This window comes from Sus scrofa, chromosome 15 (assembly GCF_054392235.1).
Source record: "Sus scrofa isolate SSC_HxYL_T2T_F1_AM1 chromosome 15, Sscrofa_HxYL_maternal_Yorkshire_Landrace_v2.0, whole genome shotgun sequence".
NCBI lineage: Eukaryota > Metazoa > Chordata > Mammalia > Artiodactyla > Suidae > Sus > Sus scrofa.
This window is the reverse complement of record NC_139397.1, coordinates 113,686,266-113,703,451: the sequence shown is the minus strand read 5'-3', so window position 1 is coordinate 113,703,451 and position 17,186 is coordinate 113,686,266. Positions and strand designations below refer to the sequence as shown.

General features: G+C 37.5%; 1 protein-coding gene across 1 annotated transcript in view; it reads left to right on the top strand.

The window, feature by feature from the left end:
• Positions 1–201: 201 nt before the first annotated feature.
• Positions 202–17,186, top strand: part of LOC146396059 (uncharacterized) — a 174,856-nt gene continuing 157,871 nt past the window's right edge. Inside the window, exons 1-3 of the mRNA XM_084999109.1 lie at positions 202–257; positions 314–529; positions 2,989–3,070. Coding sequence (XP_084855235.1) covers positions 202–257; positions 314–529; positions 2,989–3,070 — 354 coding nt within the window. The remainder of the gene's footprint in view (positions 258–313; positions 530–2,988; positions 3,071–17,186) is intronic.

Sequence of the window (17,186 nt, the reverse complement as noted above, 5' to 3'; positions counted from 1 at the left end):
ACTTGAGCTTTTCATCCTCTAGATCTTTTCATCTTCTGTCTCTCACTGATCAGTGCACACAGTGGGCTCTTCACTCACCAGCCCTTCTAGGTTGTATTAATTATCCGCCTTCTTTTTTACAATTTCGGTGGCAGCACAGGCACACGGCCAGGTGGAGTAGGCCAGAAGGCCGGAGGGCTGCCGTGGCCAGCGGGGCAGACGATGGACGGAACAGCTGACGCCCGACAGTCGCACGGCCTCCGCCTCTTCCTCCTGCAGCCCCGCAACCCTCCCCTGGGGAACTGTGAGGCCGGGTGGCGGCTTCCTCCTCAAGGTCGCCTCAGGGCCCGCGGGCAAGACGCCAGCGTGGCCGCCATCTTGCAGGGCCCTTCCCGCCTTCCTCGGGGGAGGCCTTTCCCACCTTCCCCCGCGCGGCTGGAGAAGCCGGATTCCAAGCTGAGGGCGGCAGTGCGTTAGTGGCACAAATCAAGGTCTGGAGGCAACCCCAGGCACTTTCATCTTCCTGCAGTTTGTGGCCGCCCAGGCATAGGTGAGTGGAAGTGTACACAGGCGTGGGCATGCCTGGGTTCCCGCCTGGGGCCCAGCGAGGGGAAAGAATCCTCCGGCCAGGAGGCAGAGGATGCCTGTCGTGAGGTATGAGGTGGGCTGTCCTCAGGGGATTTTGGCGACCAGGCAGTAATTGCTAGAAGTGAATCCAAGTGACCAAGCAGAGGAACACACAGTTATCTATTCAGCCATGGTCATAGAGGCAGAGATGGAGCCCAGTGAGCCTTCATCCTTGAAAACTGAGAACTCTCTTCTGGGCTTATGTAAACATGGTTTGACCAGATCATCCTCCTGGAGGGTTATGGTGACATGGGGCCTGAGGAACCCGGGCTGAGGATACCTGGGAGGTGCATGATATGGTCTCCTGCACTCCTTTTCTACCTCATCCTTCAAAACCTGCTTTTGCTTTCATGTTTGTGGTACAGATGAATTCTCAGATAGCCGAAGCGTTAGACACTGCCTTTAAACATATTCCTTAACTGTACCAGATGACTTGATCTAGTCAAGCACTCAACAATAGATACTTTTTAAAAGGTTAAAGCAGGAAGGTCCCCTGTGGTGCAGTTGGTTAAAGATCCGGCATTGACCCTACTTCTGCACCTGTTCCATCCCTGGCTCAGGAACTTCCACATGCCAGTACCGCCAAAAAAAATTTAAATAAATAAATGAAAAGGTCCAAGTGTAGTGGATGACAAAGGATATGGTTTCGACTCGACCGTATTTTTTTTTTTTTTTTCTCTCTCATCTCTGGTCCAGGGAAAGATAACCTCATGGACCAGGCTTCCTCTTGAGATGGTTGAAGTAATGCTTTCTAGAATACATTTTGGTTGCATCTGGCATCCTGCCATCTTTTGGTATGCAGAGTGTCATCCAGTCTGAGTAGCTATAGCTCACTAACCTGAGTGACCCATTTCTATTTTATTTTATTGTGGTTTTTTTTTTTTTTTTTTTTTTTTTTGCCTTTTCTAGGGTCGCTCCCACTGCATATGGAGGATGCCCAGGCTAGGGGTCTAATTAGAGCTGTAGCCGCCTGCCTATGCCACAGCCCCAGCAACACCAGATCCGAGCCCTGTCTGTGACCTACAGCACAGCTAATGACTTCGCCAGGTCCTTAACCCACTGAGCTATGCCAGGGATCAAACCCACAACCTCATGGTTCCTAGTCAGATTCGTTAACCTCTGCCCCACCATGGGAACTCTGAGTAACCCATTTTTAGAAGCTCAAACCTCCTTACTGGAGGGCTGTTGGTATGAATGCCTTTGTTAGGAAGCAGGCTCAGAGAGAAGCCTTGGATTGGACCCAGCCACTGTCCATTGTCTCACAGGATGGAACTTTTGAGATTATGGGCTTTAAGTAAATGTATAGGATAGAAGAAACATTAGATAGTTGACGTTTTATTACTTAGAGTTGTAGGCAAGATGTTGGCATTTGGAGGCCCTGTTTGATATGCATGTGTCTCAAACTTGGATTATATAGGCAAATATTTTGTTTTGAGGTAGCCTCCTTGTCTTCCATTCATTCCTACAGGCCCCCTTCTAATTTCCTATGAAATAGGTAAAGTCTGGAGATTAGGGTTTATAGTTTACTTTGGCTAGATTATCACTTAAATATCTTGAATATATTTATCTTTTACTCTACCTTGTAAATCACTTCAACAATGCCTGCCCTTTCTCTTCTTATCTTTGCCAGATGTGTTCAAACAAAAGGGTTATTGCATTCTCAATACTTCTGAGCCATGCTCTGGTGGGGCTCAGTTGACGTTAAGATTAGGACTTCACCGGGGAGTTCCCATTGTGGTGCAGCAGAAACGAATCTGACTAGGAACCATGAAGTTGCGGGTTCCATCCCTTACATAAAAGCATCCTAAGCAAACACTGTATTTCTTCTCACACAGGGCTCAACATTTTAACCCTCTTCCAGGTTTTTTTCTTTTCTTCTTTTTACGGCTGCACTTGTGTATATGGAAGTTCCCAGGCTAGGGGTAAAATTGGAGCTGCAGGTGCCAGCCTGCCCCATAGCCACAGCAATGCAAGATTTGAACCGCATCTTCAAACTATGCCACAGCTTGCAGCAGTGCCAGATCCCTAAATCACTGAGTGAGACCAGGGATCAAACCCATATCCTCATGGATACTAGTCAGGTTCTTAACCTCCTAAGCCACAATGGGAACTCTCAATTTTTGAATTAATAAATAATTACCTGTTATAACCTTAGCAGCATAAGTTTGCCCATATATTCCATGCACTGTCCCAGGCTACTCCTCTTTTCTTCTTTCTTATTTGTAGATAGGATAGAAATCAAGGAGGAGGCTCTGACTTCAAGTCTATATATCATCTTTGGTAGTCCCCAAAGAATTATGGGTGAGTGCCTACCTTACCAAATCTAGGGATCTTTCTAGGTAAAATCTAGAGTAACACTCACAGCTTGTTCTACCCTTGTAGGACCCTTACCTTGACCAGAGACAAGAAGAGCTGTATTACTTCAAGGCAAACAAGCAAGTTATTCCCCAGTAAGAGCTCAACTGTAAGTCCATACATCTTTAAACTCAGAATAGTTTTACTTCAGCTTTTACTACTTTGCCTACTCAGCTCCATTTGAGCTGTTTTCTGCCATATTGTATTTGGCAAAAATCTCACAGTAGGATAGGAGATTTTGTGAGTATATTTCTACTGAGGTATACACTGAACAAATTATCTAGAAAACAGCTAAATAGTAAAAGACACTGCCGCATCTTCTAACATTATTTAATTTTTTTTAAAATATTCTCCACAATATATTTGATAAGAAGGATTAAATATAAATAGTTTGAATAACATTCTTGAAATTAAACCTTTCTTCTTGACATCTAGTAGAGTCTTTGAATTTTCTTAGGAAGACTCCCCAAGAAGCAGCTTTCAAAATCAATAAGTCCTGAATACAGAGAAATCTGTCCAAGACGGAAGTGGAATTGAGGCAAAAGGGAAAATATATATTTAGCAAAAGCTTCAAAGCTATTTTTTGAAATAGATTTGCTTATAGTCTGTTAGATGCTATAGATCTCAAAATATTAAAGGATCCAAACATGATATTCTATAGTTTTTATAAATTAAATTTATTTCTGGGACATTTATTTCTCAATAGACACACACAACACTTTCATACAAAAGAGCCATCAATGGGGCAATTATTGATGTTATAATCTTCCCTGAGGAAATGTAGAGATATATATTTTTTAAAAAGGTGAAGATTTGTATGTTTTTTATTTTTAACAAACTCTGTCATATTGAAATTATTTAATCTTTCTTGCATACAATTTATGGATTGAAGAGTGAATCTGTTAGTATAAGAACATATTTCCTGACGTTATTACTAGGCTATATATTTTCTTGTCTGCATACTGTAGGCAACCTTAGTCATATTTTTGTGCTTTCTTGAGAAAAAAATCTTAAACAAGCATAAATGAGTGACTTGGTTTTGCATTATTTGTTCTCAAGATTGTGTGTATTCTCTTATCTGGTCTAATGTCTATATGGTTAATGTCTACATGGTACTAAAACATGAATTTTATAATCTCTTGAACAGTTGAGTGTTTTATCTTCTGATACACTAGATTAAACTCTAGGTATTATGTTATCCAGTCAAAAACCTTCTTGCTATTCTGTGATGCATACATGAAGCAAGTGTATTGATCTTACTTGACAAATCTAGATGTTGGTTCAGCTACAATTGGATGTGAATACAGTCCTTTTCTAGAAATGTTTTTTCTTTCTCCCTATGAAACAATGCCTTTGTCAGAGTATTATGGAGGTGCAGTTTGTTTCTTAAAACAGTGCTCTGACTGTATTATAATTATCTGTTGCAGTCTATCTAGGTTTGCTAACCAGGAATAAAAGTTTGTGCTTGAATATCTTTATTTACGGAATTTTGAGTCATCAATTTACTATATTTTATTTGGAGTAAAATCATTTTCGGGGGGAGGTAAAATCATAAAATGGGTCGATATAAATAATTCACATTATCAGACTGTTTAGTCTACTGCATTGTTTCCAGAGTAAGAGTGATGGAACATAGCACAGGAATAATTTTAATTGCATTAGGGCTTTACAGGGAACACAAACAATGTTTGCTGTGTTAGGCTGAAGGGAGTCATATAGCGTCTGTGGCCAAGTAGAGTAACGTTGTTTTGGTTTAATGTTTTGGAACATCATAACTTCATAGAGGTTTATGAGGAGATGTCCGGGCAGAACTCACTCTGTGGCATCATGTGGGTACAGTGAGAGGATATGTGCATGTGTGATTGGTGAGATTCTTATATTAAGAAGATATTTCATCCACAACCAAAATGCTCTCACCTTGGGAGTAGGATGATGTGGAGAGTGATTTCCCAGCTCCAGCAATGCTGCACAGCAGTCTGCAGCAGGAACCAAGGGGTATAATAAGCAAATAATGCAAATTACTGCAAATCAAATAAATTCTACCATTGCCCGTGAGTAGTAAAGGATTCAGCTCATTTTGCAGAAGGCTCTGCAGATTAAATTCCAACTCAGAAATGTACAGCTTGATCAGTAAAGTTTGTAAATGGCTTTACAGATGAGGGATGCCATTCAGTAGTGAAGATACACTTCAATTGCCAAAGCGTTTAAAAAACCCCCACAGCTGAGATGTACTGCAGCCCAGAAGCAGGTGCCTGGATCTGTTACAAGTTAAATGGAATCAGCAGAGTATTCATATTCACTAAGAGTATAGTCCAAAAGAACAGTAAATGATATATAATGAGTGTTTTATTTATTAAATTCTGCAAGTCAATTAGCAAAGGAGGCAACCATCTGACAGGTACAGTCTGAGACTAAATGAAGAAATTGAGCATCCTCAGAAATGATGACATTGGGACATTTAGGTATCTAAAATTTATCCTAGACCATGTTAACTTTCCCTAGAGGGGTACACCACAAAGAAAAATGGCATATAGGTAGAAAGTACCACATTATTGTTTACTGGGCTTGGGCCTCAACCTCAGCATAGAAAATTCTGTAGTAAGCTGATCTGTGGCCATGGCTTCTCTTCCACAAGTTAGGTTTCGTAGTTTCATAATGAAAAACCGTTGAAATGGAAAGTGTGAAAGAGATGAGAATATAGCTTTATGTGGGTAAAGCCCACTCACTTGCAAATTCAGCATTAATCAATATTCAGATTTTACTTCTGAACTAGGTATAGAGAGGAATCAAATGGATGGAGGTGGGGAGGAGGGAATTGGAAGGGAGGAAAGGAGGGAGAGAGAGAGAGATACAGATTCAGGTCTTTGCCAGTTCAGATGGGCTTCACATTTACAGCTTTAGTTCTATTGACTAGATAGAGAAGTGTATGGAAGCATATCACTTCATTTGCAGAAAATGTGACCTACATGTGCTAATACATAGCTTCTCTACCCTTTCACAGATGTGTCTGATGTGTCTAGAGGTAGAATCAAATAGATTTTGACTCCCAGACCTGGCCTCTCCTCTGAACTACTGATTGTCATATCAAACTACCTACCCTGCAGCAATGCTTGGAGGTTTCACCAATTCTCAAACATAACATCTTTTGAAGACTTGTTTTTTTTCCCCTTTTAACTATATTCTCATCTCTTTCACATTCCCTTTCTCAACAGTTTTTCTCCTTTTAGTAAGGTACTCCCATGATCCTCTCAGTTGCCCAAGGCCGAAATATAAGTACCATCCTTGATTTTTCTCTCTCATATCTCACATCCAGCCTGCCAATTCAGCCTCTCAATTCATCCTCCTAGATATGTCTCTAATATAGCCATCTTTCTTAAACTTTAGTAACATTTCTTCATCTAGACCAACACCTTCTCTCCATGAGACTATTGCAGAAGCCTCCTTGCATCTCCTCTTGGTCCTCTCCAATCTATTCTCTATATAGCATCCAGGGTGACACTACTGAAACTATATATCTGTTCATGGCCTACATCTCATGGTGTTCTGTTTGACTCAGTTTCACTATATGATAAATCTTGGTCTGGCCTGCCCTCTCTCCCTCTTGCTTGTTGAGTTTCTAATATTCTGGGTTGCTTTTACTTCTTTAGATATGCCAAGTTCTTCCCAGGCTTGGGAATTTTGCCCATATTTCTCTGCCTGGACCACTCTTTCCCTTGCATCTCTCATGACCGACTCCATTTAATCCTCTGGTTTCAGTCTGCACACTAGCTTTTTGGAGGGGCTGTCCATGACCACTCTATCTGAAATAGATCCTCAACTCCAATTCTCACTTTGCTTATTTTTTCAGCAGCTTTTTTCACTTTTCTCATAGTCTTTATCACAACTAACAGTTGTCTACTTACTACTCTATGAAGTCATATGCCTTATTTACTGGAAATAATAAACCATATTGGGATATTTAGTGATTTGGGTCCAATCGCATGTAACATTTTCCTCTTACTACTTACTCTTGACTCACCAGTAGGTCTATTTTTTGATTATCAGTTGTGGTGACACTATCCTGCATCAATCCCTTCCTTTCTACCTACCGCTATAGACTCTTAGATGTTCATTGGAAGATAAACTAAGGTGTTAACTAAATACTAAGGTGTTTGTTATATAACATCAGGTACTAACGTTTTGATATTCAACAGATGATAAAGTACAGTTTGCAAAGGATGTGATTAAAGAATAGGTGTCAATTGGATTTTATTACATGTGAATGACATATGCTCTTCATTGGAAGTATTGGAACAGATGAGTAAAAATCAAATGACTAAGAAAAAACCTATTAGAAATTAAACCGTGTTTTGTGCATGTTGAAGAGTAATTCTTTTTATTTTCCAGGATTACATTCCTGGAAAGGCATCAATTATTGTGGTTAGTCATTAGAGTGGTTGGATTTCCCATAACTAGTCATTACTGCCTTTATTTATAGTGATCACATACTGAAAGACTGCATATTCAGTGAATTACCTTTTGAATGCTTCTACACAAAGAATCTAAGATTAAATGATACAAACAAGACAATAGATAGAACTAGGGATCAGAAAAATGTTAACCTCAAACTACATGCCTAATTTAAAAGTTCATGTAATTTTCTTCCCTTTCTTGTCCCTTCTTCCCTCCCCCCACCCTTTCTTCTTTCCTTTTTCCTTCCTCTTTGCTATGGTTTTGGAGGAGAGTGATCACTGTGGAAAGCAACTATAGTCTATGAAATGGTTTTTGATTTTTTATCTTGTTTTGATGTATGTGTTGATATTTAAATTAGCTTATTATGGATGGTTATAGGAATAGTGTTTTACAGAATTTTGTATTTATTTATTACCTTATTAAAGTTAGAAGAATGAAAAACTGTGGTTAAAAAGAAATAATTACAGGGGGGCTGAAAAGTTTTGTGGTAAAATAATCAGAATTTTAATGCCATGACACCAAGCATGAAAAACAAAATTTATATTTGATTTAAAAAAATTATTTCCATCACTTATTCATTCATTTATTTACCTAAAAATTATTTATAATTACTGAGTGCCAGGCACTACATTAGGACTGGGAATACAATAAATAATAAAATAATTAATTATGTGTAAAGTGGTACTTTTAGAGAAAATTATGACTTTTTATGGTCTTTTTAGGGCCACACCCATGGCATATGGAGGTTCCCAGGCTAGGGGTCAAATTGGAGCTGTAGCCTCTGGCCTACGCCACAGCCACAGCAACCTAAATCCGAGCCGTGTCTTCAGCCCATACCACAGCTCACTGCAATGCTGGATCTTTAATCCACTGAGTGAGGCCAGGGATCGAACTTGCTTCCTCATGGATACTAGTCAGATTCATTTCTGCTGAGCCAGCACAGGAACTCCAAGGAAATGATGACCTTGAACAGGGATTTAAAGGAACTAAAAGAGTAAGCTTTGTGACTCTGTTGGTCAGAATTATACCAAGAAGAGGGGAAAGAATTAGCATCCTCTGGAACACAGTAAGGAAGCCAGAATTGGGAGAGAGGAGCTGAATAGGGATAATTGGCATCACAAGATAGGGGATGAGGTTGAAGTGATAGTGGACGCTTCGACCATATAGGATTTTGTAGCATGACACACTTCTGACATAATCTCTAATTTAGTAGTATATGAGAAGACATTGAAAGGTTTTGAGGACAAATGGGTGCATTGTGTAATAGTAAATGATCTGTACCTAAGAACCGTACTTACACAGGCACACACACATATATTTTCATCATAAATTAGACTATGACAATCATTTTGCTAGGATAAAAAATTTTAAACATAGGTAAAAAAATATGTCAAGGAGAGTGTATTATTTATTATGGATCTTGCTGAAATCTCTGAACTAAAAATATTTTTAAAGTTTATCTCTCACAGTGTATCATATGACAGTACTAGGGGTAGGGGATATTAACATAATTATTTCATAATACATTTGTGACTTCTTTTGGATTATTTTCTTAATAATGCTAATAGAATGAAACTTTAGAGAGATATTCTTATTACTGGATGAATTTATTGTTGATTAGAAGAATATAAAAATATTCCTTTTTCATTTTGGAAGCTACATATTAAGATAATTGTGGTGAGAAAGTACGTGATACATCAAAGTCAGAATGGCTTTTTATAAAGGTCATCTTCTGTTTGGTATTTGGCTTAATTCTCAAAATTATTTATTTCATACATTTAAAGCCATCATTTTAAAGACTTAATAAACCTATATACATTTATAAGTCACCTAGTTAAATGATTCCTTATTCTGTAAGGATTCCTTTTTGTTATTTTTAATTGATGCATCATTTCTTCTTCAAAGATATTTATAAGAAAGAAGTCCACTTTAGATGTGACTTTATGTAAAGATATAACTAATTCAACAGCGGGAGATAAGAAAAAGGGAAGTCAAATCAATTTTTTTTTTTTTTTGGTCCTTTTTGCCATTTCTTGGGCCACTCCTGCGGCATATGGAGGTTCCCAGGCTAGGGATCGAATCGGAGCTATAGCCACCGGCCTACACCAGAGCCACAGCAACGTGGGATCCGAGCCACGTCTGCAACCTACACCACAGCTCACGGCAACGCCGGATCATTAACCCACTGAGCAAGAGCAGGGATCGAACCTGCAACCTCATGGTTCCTAGTCAGATTCGTTAACCACTGCGCCACGATGGGAACTCCAAAGTCAAATCAATTTCAATGGCTTTGTCTTTGAGGTACTACAGTAAATTCAAGATTGAGGATTGAAAGTGGTGATCAGAAATTGTATGAATTCCTTTAAGCAGAATTATAATTCACTGACACAATCCAACAGCCTGGATGATGAAGAAAATTCATGATAACTAATTTGCTGCTGTATCAGTTTTAATATCCACCCTCATTTTGAGAGCTTGCTGTATCCCAGCTCTCAAGGGTATGCCTATAATTATGATTTTGAGGTGTTCAAGTGCTTTATCACAGAGAGACACTTGAACTTCACTGTGAGAAGGTTAATTATTTACAATATCCTTGAAAACATTCTCTATATGAGTGGATTACATGAAGACACCTTGAAGTGACTATAGAAGTCCCAGGAAAGATAAATGTAAAAATCAATGATTTGTCTATGCTGAGTCTCAGAGGACTACTTTGGAATATTAATGATATTAGCTACTAACCCTGTTTTCAAAAACTGTTTAAAAATGTTATTTCTCCCTCTAGCAGTGCTTGCCTCTGGAGGATTATGCTTAAATTTAGTTAAGATTTTCAATTTCCTGAGTTCCATTATGGGATGAATAAACATGACTTGCCTGCCATGTGTCTTTCTCTGTGGTTTTCAGTGTATGATTTCATGATAAGGCCTTTAAATAAATGTAATAAAGGATTGTTACTATTCTGAGCTACTAATTAAAATATTTTTTGAGTTTGGATTATTCTCTATGTTCAAAAGTCTAATGAGAGAAAAAAACATAAATTGGGAGGAAATTTGAAATTTCAATAATCTACTTCCTTGCCTACACATTGTATGTCCAGGGAATATTTATGGACTGAATGTCTTGAGCTAGGGAAATGCATTGTTAAATCCTTATTTACACTTACTTCTCTTTACATGTGAGCCTACTTTCTTCATTAAAAATGAGAAATTTCCTCTAAAAGTACAAAATTTTCTTTTTTATTCTAAATAATGACATTGGAGCTTATTATTTCCCTCCTCATCCCTCCTAAGTTTTAATTCCTCTATCTCTTTAATGTTATCAGTGGTCCAAATGATTGTAACTCAGAACTGAACTTGTCTCTGTATAGGTGGTAGATTGTGTGATACAACTCAGACAGTATCTTAATACTGTATTTAAAGAATCATTCTTTTGGAAACTCCCTTAGCTTAAGCAGAGGAGGGCTATTATTATGTGAGTACTGACATATCTCACAGAGTCCTAGGAAGATTTGAACAATCAGGAAGGAACTGGAAATCTCTTAAGCAGCATTTGTAGATCTTTCCTTTACTACCCTGTTATTAATATGGTCTTACTTCATTGACACCTAGTTTCTGTGAATGTGGTAAAAACTACAAATTCTTGGGATAGAGAATTTGACTGGTTAGCTTGGGGTCTGGTAGTCACCCCTGAAGGTCAATTATCTGAAGCTATACATGGGTCTTTTAGTAGGTGCGTTAGAGACCCACCCCTGTGAGAAGGGAGGATGACAGTGAGTCTGGCAGTTGGCCTGAGTGCCAGGTACATGCTCTCGTAGGTCACTCTGCTCTAGTTAAAAAACTGGAATACTTCAGCCTTGAACTCCTCACCCATAGTATAGCACATAATGTATCTCAAAATGAATGTTTTCACATTTCCTATGTTTTGCTGTTCTATATGATCACTGATATAGTTAAAGAAGGGTTTATGGAATCTAAGCATATTCCACAAAGTGCCTTCTTCTCTCCCAGTGTTGTTCCAGTCCTAGATTTTTCCTTGTTACTAGTATATAATCAGTTTTATGATTCTGTTAATTGACTAATTACACAGATATTCATTGAACATGTGCTGAGTATTGGGCTAGGAGATGGGAAGATCTATTTTGGAATTACTAATGATGTCCAGTACAAAGTATTTTCCACTTGGTTTAATCCTTTAAAAAAATCTTTACATTAGATATCAAATATTAATTATATCCAAACAGTGCTTTTACCCAGACTTCATGTATATCATCTTATCCATAATTCTGAGATAAGTAGACCAGGTAGTGTTATTCTCATGGAGACAGGGATGCTCTGGGAAGTTAAGTGCTTTATTCAGATTTTTATAGCTACTAAGTGGCAGATCTAGGATTCAACTGGGTGTCTGTCAGTAGATCCAGTAGTAGTCTCCTCTCATATGTTGTGATTTTGCTTTGTCTCCTTCCATTGTTGAAAGATCCACTAGCATCACTACTTTTAAGATAGAGGAAAGTCTAATGAAGAATGACAGTACATTTCTGCTAAGTGTATTCTACATTTACAAGTCTAAAAATCTGTCTTGGAAATATTTAGAAAATTGATGATATGTAATCAATAATTAGGATATGTATAAAAATACTGTGTTAATGTAAAAGAAATCCATAGGAGTAACTTAATTAAATGATTTTAAGAAAATATATTGAATAAGTGTTAACCTCACTCTGAGTTTTATGATTGGATGGTCTCTAGTCTTGTTTAAAGATAAAGTAATAGGTGTAAAACCACTATTCAATGTCACCAAAAAAGGTTTTTATAATGCAAATTTGTTGGTGATGAACAATTGTTATTTATATCGATTATCAATTTCTTAAATTATTGGATTCCACTTAATATTTAGAATCCAAGCATGATTGCTGAATCACATACCATTTTGTTTTAGGAAAGGTACATTCATAAATATAAAAAGTTAATTTTTCCATCAAAATATTTAAGTGGTTATCATGGTAAGAGGTGACAAAGATTTTTTTGAATGAAAACATCTGATCAGTGTCTGTATAAATGTTAGCAAATGACATTTGAATTGGCAACATTTATTATATATCTGCTATGTGAATTATACGATATTATATAAAACAAAAAGCCAAAAATAATCAAATAATAATGTATGAATAAAATGTCATAATTTCCCTTAAGAACTTTGGTTCAGTAACTTGGTTAGGTAAGCTGTGAGTTGCAAAGCTTATTTATATTTTTTACTACTTTCCTACAAAGTTCTGAAACTGTGAAACTCATATTGGGACTTGAATCTATGGGCTGGGATTCAAACCCTGTCAAAACCCAGATTAAAACGTGAACCCACTATTTTTTTTTTTTTTTAAATGAAAATCACAACACCTGGTCTCAGGACTTATGAAGTTCAGATTCTTCTATGTCTTGGCGCAGAAGGAATTCAGTGATAGGCAAAATGATAGGTAAGAAGTAGATTTACTGAGAAAGATAGAGGAAGTATGGGCCATCTCAGAAGGTGAGAGGCCCTGAAATATGATGTGATGAGTTTTTATGGGCTGGGTAATTTCATAGGCTAATTCGGGAGGATTATTCCAACTATTTTGAGGGGAGGGGCTGAGGATTTGCAGGAATTGGGCCATCACCCACTTTTTTGGTCTTTTTATGGCTGGCCTCAGAACTGTCATGGCACCTGTGGGTGTGTCCATTTAGCATGCTAATGTATTACAGTGAGTGAATAATGAGGCTCAAAGTCTACTGAAAGTCAAACCTTCTGTCATTTTGGACCTAATTGGTTCTAACTAGTTTTTGTCATGTCCTCAATGGCTGTGCCATTCTTTTAAAGGTTGTGCCTTTCCCCCTTCCCTTCTGTTTCAGTTCCACTTATGATATGAGACCTCTCAGCCATTTTTACAATTTGAAAATACTTTTTGAAAACTTAACTTTGGGGTATATTTTTTAAAAAAGCTTATTTCTGCACTATGAAAATATAGAACATAACATGAGATTATATTATTATTTCATCACCATTTCATATACCTTATACTTCTTTCCTGCTTTTCTCATGCACCTCCACACATTTCTAAGTATTGATCCTGTACCTGAACACTTTCGGCATTAACAATTGTGAGACATTCAGCATTTACTGATTCATTTATTCAAACAAATATTTTAAAGTGTCCATTATGTACCAGACACTGTCAGTGGTGAGGCTGAGGTGGTAAAGATAGATAAGATAGATTTTATTAATTTATTGGCAGTGGGAATAGAGAAAAGTGGATGGATTTGAGATGTTTGGGAAGTACAAAATTGGTAATTGATGGATATTGAACTTATCTCGCTTCCAAGACTTGGTCAGTAAATTGAATTATTGAATACAATTGTTCAAGCAGTTTTTGTTCCTCAAGTCTGAATTGATTTTGAATAAAAGCACTTAAAAATTTTATTAGTGCTCATGTTCCAAACAACTTTATGAAAGTAAACATATTTTGAAGATGCATTCAGGTTTCCTGATGTTTGTTTTTGCATTGTTATGAGACTTATACAAAATGTGTTCAACATAAACCTTTACAATAGACTAACAAGAAAGCAAAATAGACTTGTCAACAACTAAATAGGTTGTCAAAATAAATCTGTAAAATGTCAGATAAAAGTTACAAACATTGAATAAAAAATGTGTGTTTTAAGGTTCCATTTTTAAAAACCTGAAACAAATGTCTTTTCAAAGTTTTCTCTTGCTAGTAGACATTATTACTAAGGAGGGATAATTTCACTTGTATGTGCCTTACTGCCACCAAAATTAGGAGAGTCCATACCACTACAAATGTTCCCCAGATAAGCAGAGAGGGATTTCATGGGATGATTTTCCCTTCCCAGAAGCAAGAGTTATTGTAGAGGAGATTTGAAAACCTTCCATTTAGTACCAGGTCAAAACACTCACTTAATCTGAATCTATGTTCCAGTGGTTATTACAATGTAGTTGTTTTGTTGTTGATGGTGGGTTTTTTGTTTTTTGTTTTTTTTGCTACACCATGGCATATGGAAGTTTCTGGGTCAGGGATTATACTCACACCACAGCAGCAACCCAAGCCACTGCAGTGACAATGCCAGATCCTTAAGCCACTGTGCCACAAGATAAGGCCTACAATGTAGGAACTTTTAACTTTTGTTCATCATGTAGACAAAATACTCACCAGGGGACAAGATGGTGGCCTCAAGGTACTTTGGATTTAAGTGCGTATACTTCTCTCATTTTCTTCCTCTTCACAAAAGGACTACATTCTTTGTCTGATTTTTACTAGGTCTGGTTTTTACTAGGTCAGGGATTGAATCAGAGCTACAGTTGTGGCAATGCTGGATCCTTTAACCCACAGTGCCTGGTGGGGACCTGCGCCTCTGCAGCAACCCAAGGTGCTTCGGTTGGGCTCTTAACCCACTGCTCCACAGTGGGAACCCCATCTTTTGGCTAATTTTTTAATGAATATTTCAGGCATCCAATATGCCTAGAGAATAAGATAATCAATACTTAGGAATGCACCATCAAGCTTGAAAATAAAAACTTGAATCACATTCAGGCCATGTTTCTTCCTATATCCATCAGAGGTAGTCTCTATTTTGAGTTTTGTGTATTCTGGTCCCATGCATTTTTTTTTCATATATTTAGTACATATATATAAAATGCAGGGTTGTTAGAATGCATTAGAAAATAAGAGATCATCAACTTAAAATAATCAAGTATATATGTAGGTTGTTACATATGAAAATTATGGTAACCACAAATAAAAAACCTATAAAGATATAAATACAAAAAAAGAGAATCCAAATATAATGTTAAAGATAGTTATCAAATCACCGTGCTACCCAAGGCAATCTATAGATTCAATGCAGTCCCTATGAAGATACCATTGGCATTTTCCTGAGAACTGGAAGAAATTATTTTAAAAATTTGTATAGCAGCATAAAAGATCCAAAATAGCCAAAGAGCAACAAAGTTGAAAGTATTATGCTCCTTGAATTCAAACTATATGACAAAGTTATAGTCATCAAAACAGTATGTATGGTACTGGTACAAAAACATATACATATATTAATGGAACAGAATAGAGAGCCCAGAAGTAAACCCACACTTACCTGGTCAAATAATCTAAGGCAAAGGAGGCAAGAAAATACAAAAGGGAAAAGATAGCATCCTTAATTAATAGTGTTAGCAAAACCAGACAGCTATGTGGAAAAGAATCAAACTGGAATACTTTCTCACACTGTATGCAAAAATAATCACAAAATGGACTTGAGTGTGAATTCTGAAATCATAAAAGTCCTAAAAGGAAATATAGGCAATAGGCAGTACTCTCTCTCTCTCTCTCTTTTATTTTGTTTTTTAGGGCTATACCTGTGGCATACTTAAGTTCCCAGGCTAGGGGTTGAATTGGAGGTGCAGCTTCTGACCTGTGCCATAGCCACAGCAACATGGAATCCGAGCTGCATCTGCAACCTACATCATAGCTCATAGCAACAGCAGATCCTTAACCCACTGAGTGAGGCCAGGGATTGAACCTGTATCCTCATGGATACTAGTCATATTTGCAACCTGCTGAGCCACAATGGGAACTCCCTAGGCAGTACTCTCTTTGACGTCAGTCTTAGCAATATTTTTCTTTGTCTATGTCTTCTCAGACAAGAGAGACAAAAGCAAAAATAAGTAGATGGAAAGACGTCAAACTAAAAAGCTTTTGTACAGCGATGGATATTATCAACAAAATGAAAAGGGAGGCTACTGAATGGGAGAAGATATTTGCATACTATATATCTAATAATGGGTTAATATCCAAATTATGGAAGCACTCATATAATTCAACTTCAAAAAACAACCCATTTAAAAATGGACACAAGATATACAGATAGCCAATAGGCACATGAAAAGATGCTTAGCATCACTAATTATTAGAGAAATGCAAATCAAAATTACAATAAGGAACAACTTCATTCCTGTCAGAATGGTCATAATTAGTAAGTCTACAAATAACACAAGCTGGAGAGGGCATGGAGAAAAAGGAATCCTCCTACACTGTTGGTGGGAATATAAATTGTTACAACCACTATGGAAAATCATATGGAAGGATCTCAGAAAACTAAATATAGATCTACCATATGATCTAGCAGTCCCACTCTGGGGCATCTATCAAGATAAAACTATAATTCAAAAAGATACATGCACCCCTATGTTCATTGCAAATGAATGGGTTAAGATGTGATATATATATATATATGTATATATATATATATATATATACACACAATGGAGTATTACTCAACCATAAAAAGAATGAAATAATGGCATTTGCAGCAACATGGATGCAACTAGAGATTCTCATACTAAGTGAAGTAACTCAGAATGAAGAAGACAAATACCATATGATATCACTTATAGGTGGAATCTAAAATATGACACTGGAGTTCCCATCCTGGCTCAGTGGTTAATAGGTCCGACTAGGAACCATGAGCTTGTGGGTTCGATCCCTGACCTTGCTCAGTGGGTTAAGGATCCAGCGTTGCTGTGGGCTGTGGTGTGAGTCACAGATGCAGCTTGGATCCCACGTTGCTGTAGCTCTGGTGTAGGCTGGTGGCTATAGCTCCAATTAGGCCCCTAGCCTGGGAACCTCCATATGCCGCGAGTGTGGCCCTACAAAAAAAGACAAAAAAAAAAAAAAAAAAAGACAATAAAATGTGACACAAATGAACCTATCTACAGAACAGAAACAGACTCACAGACAT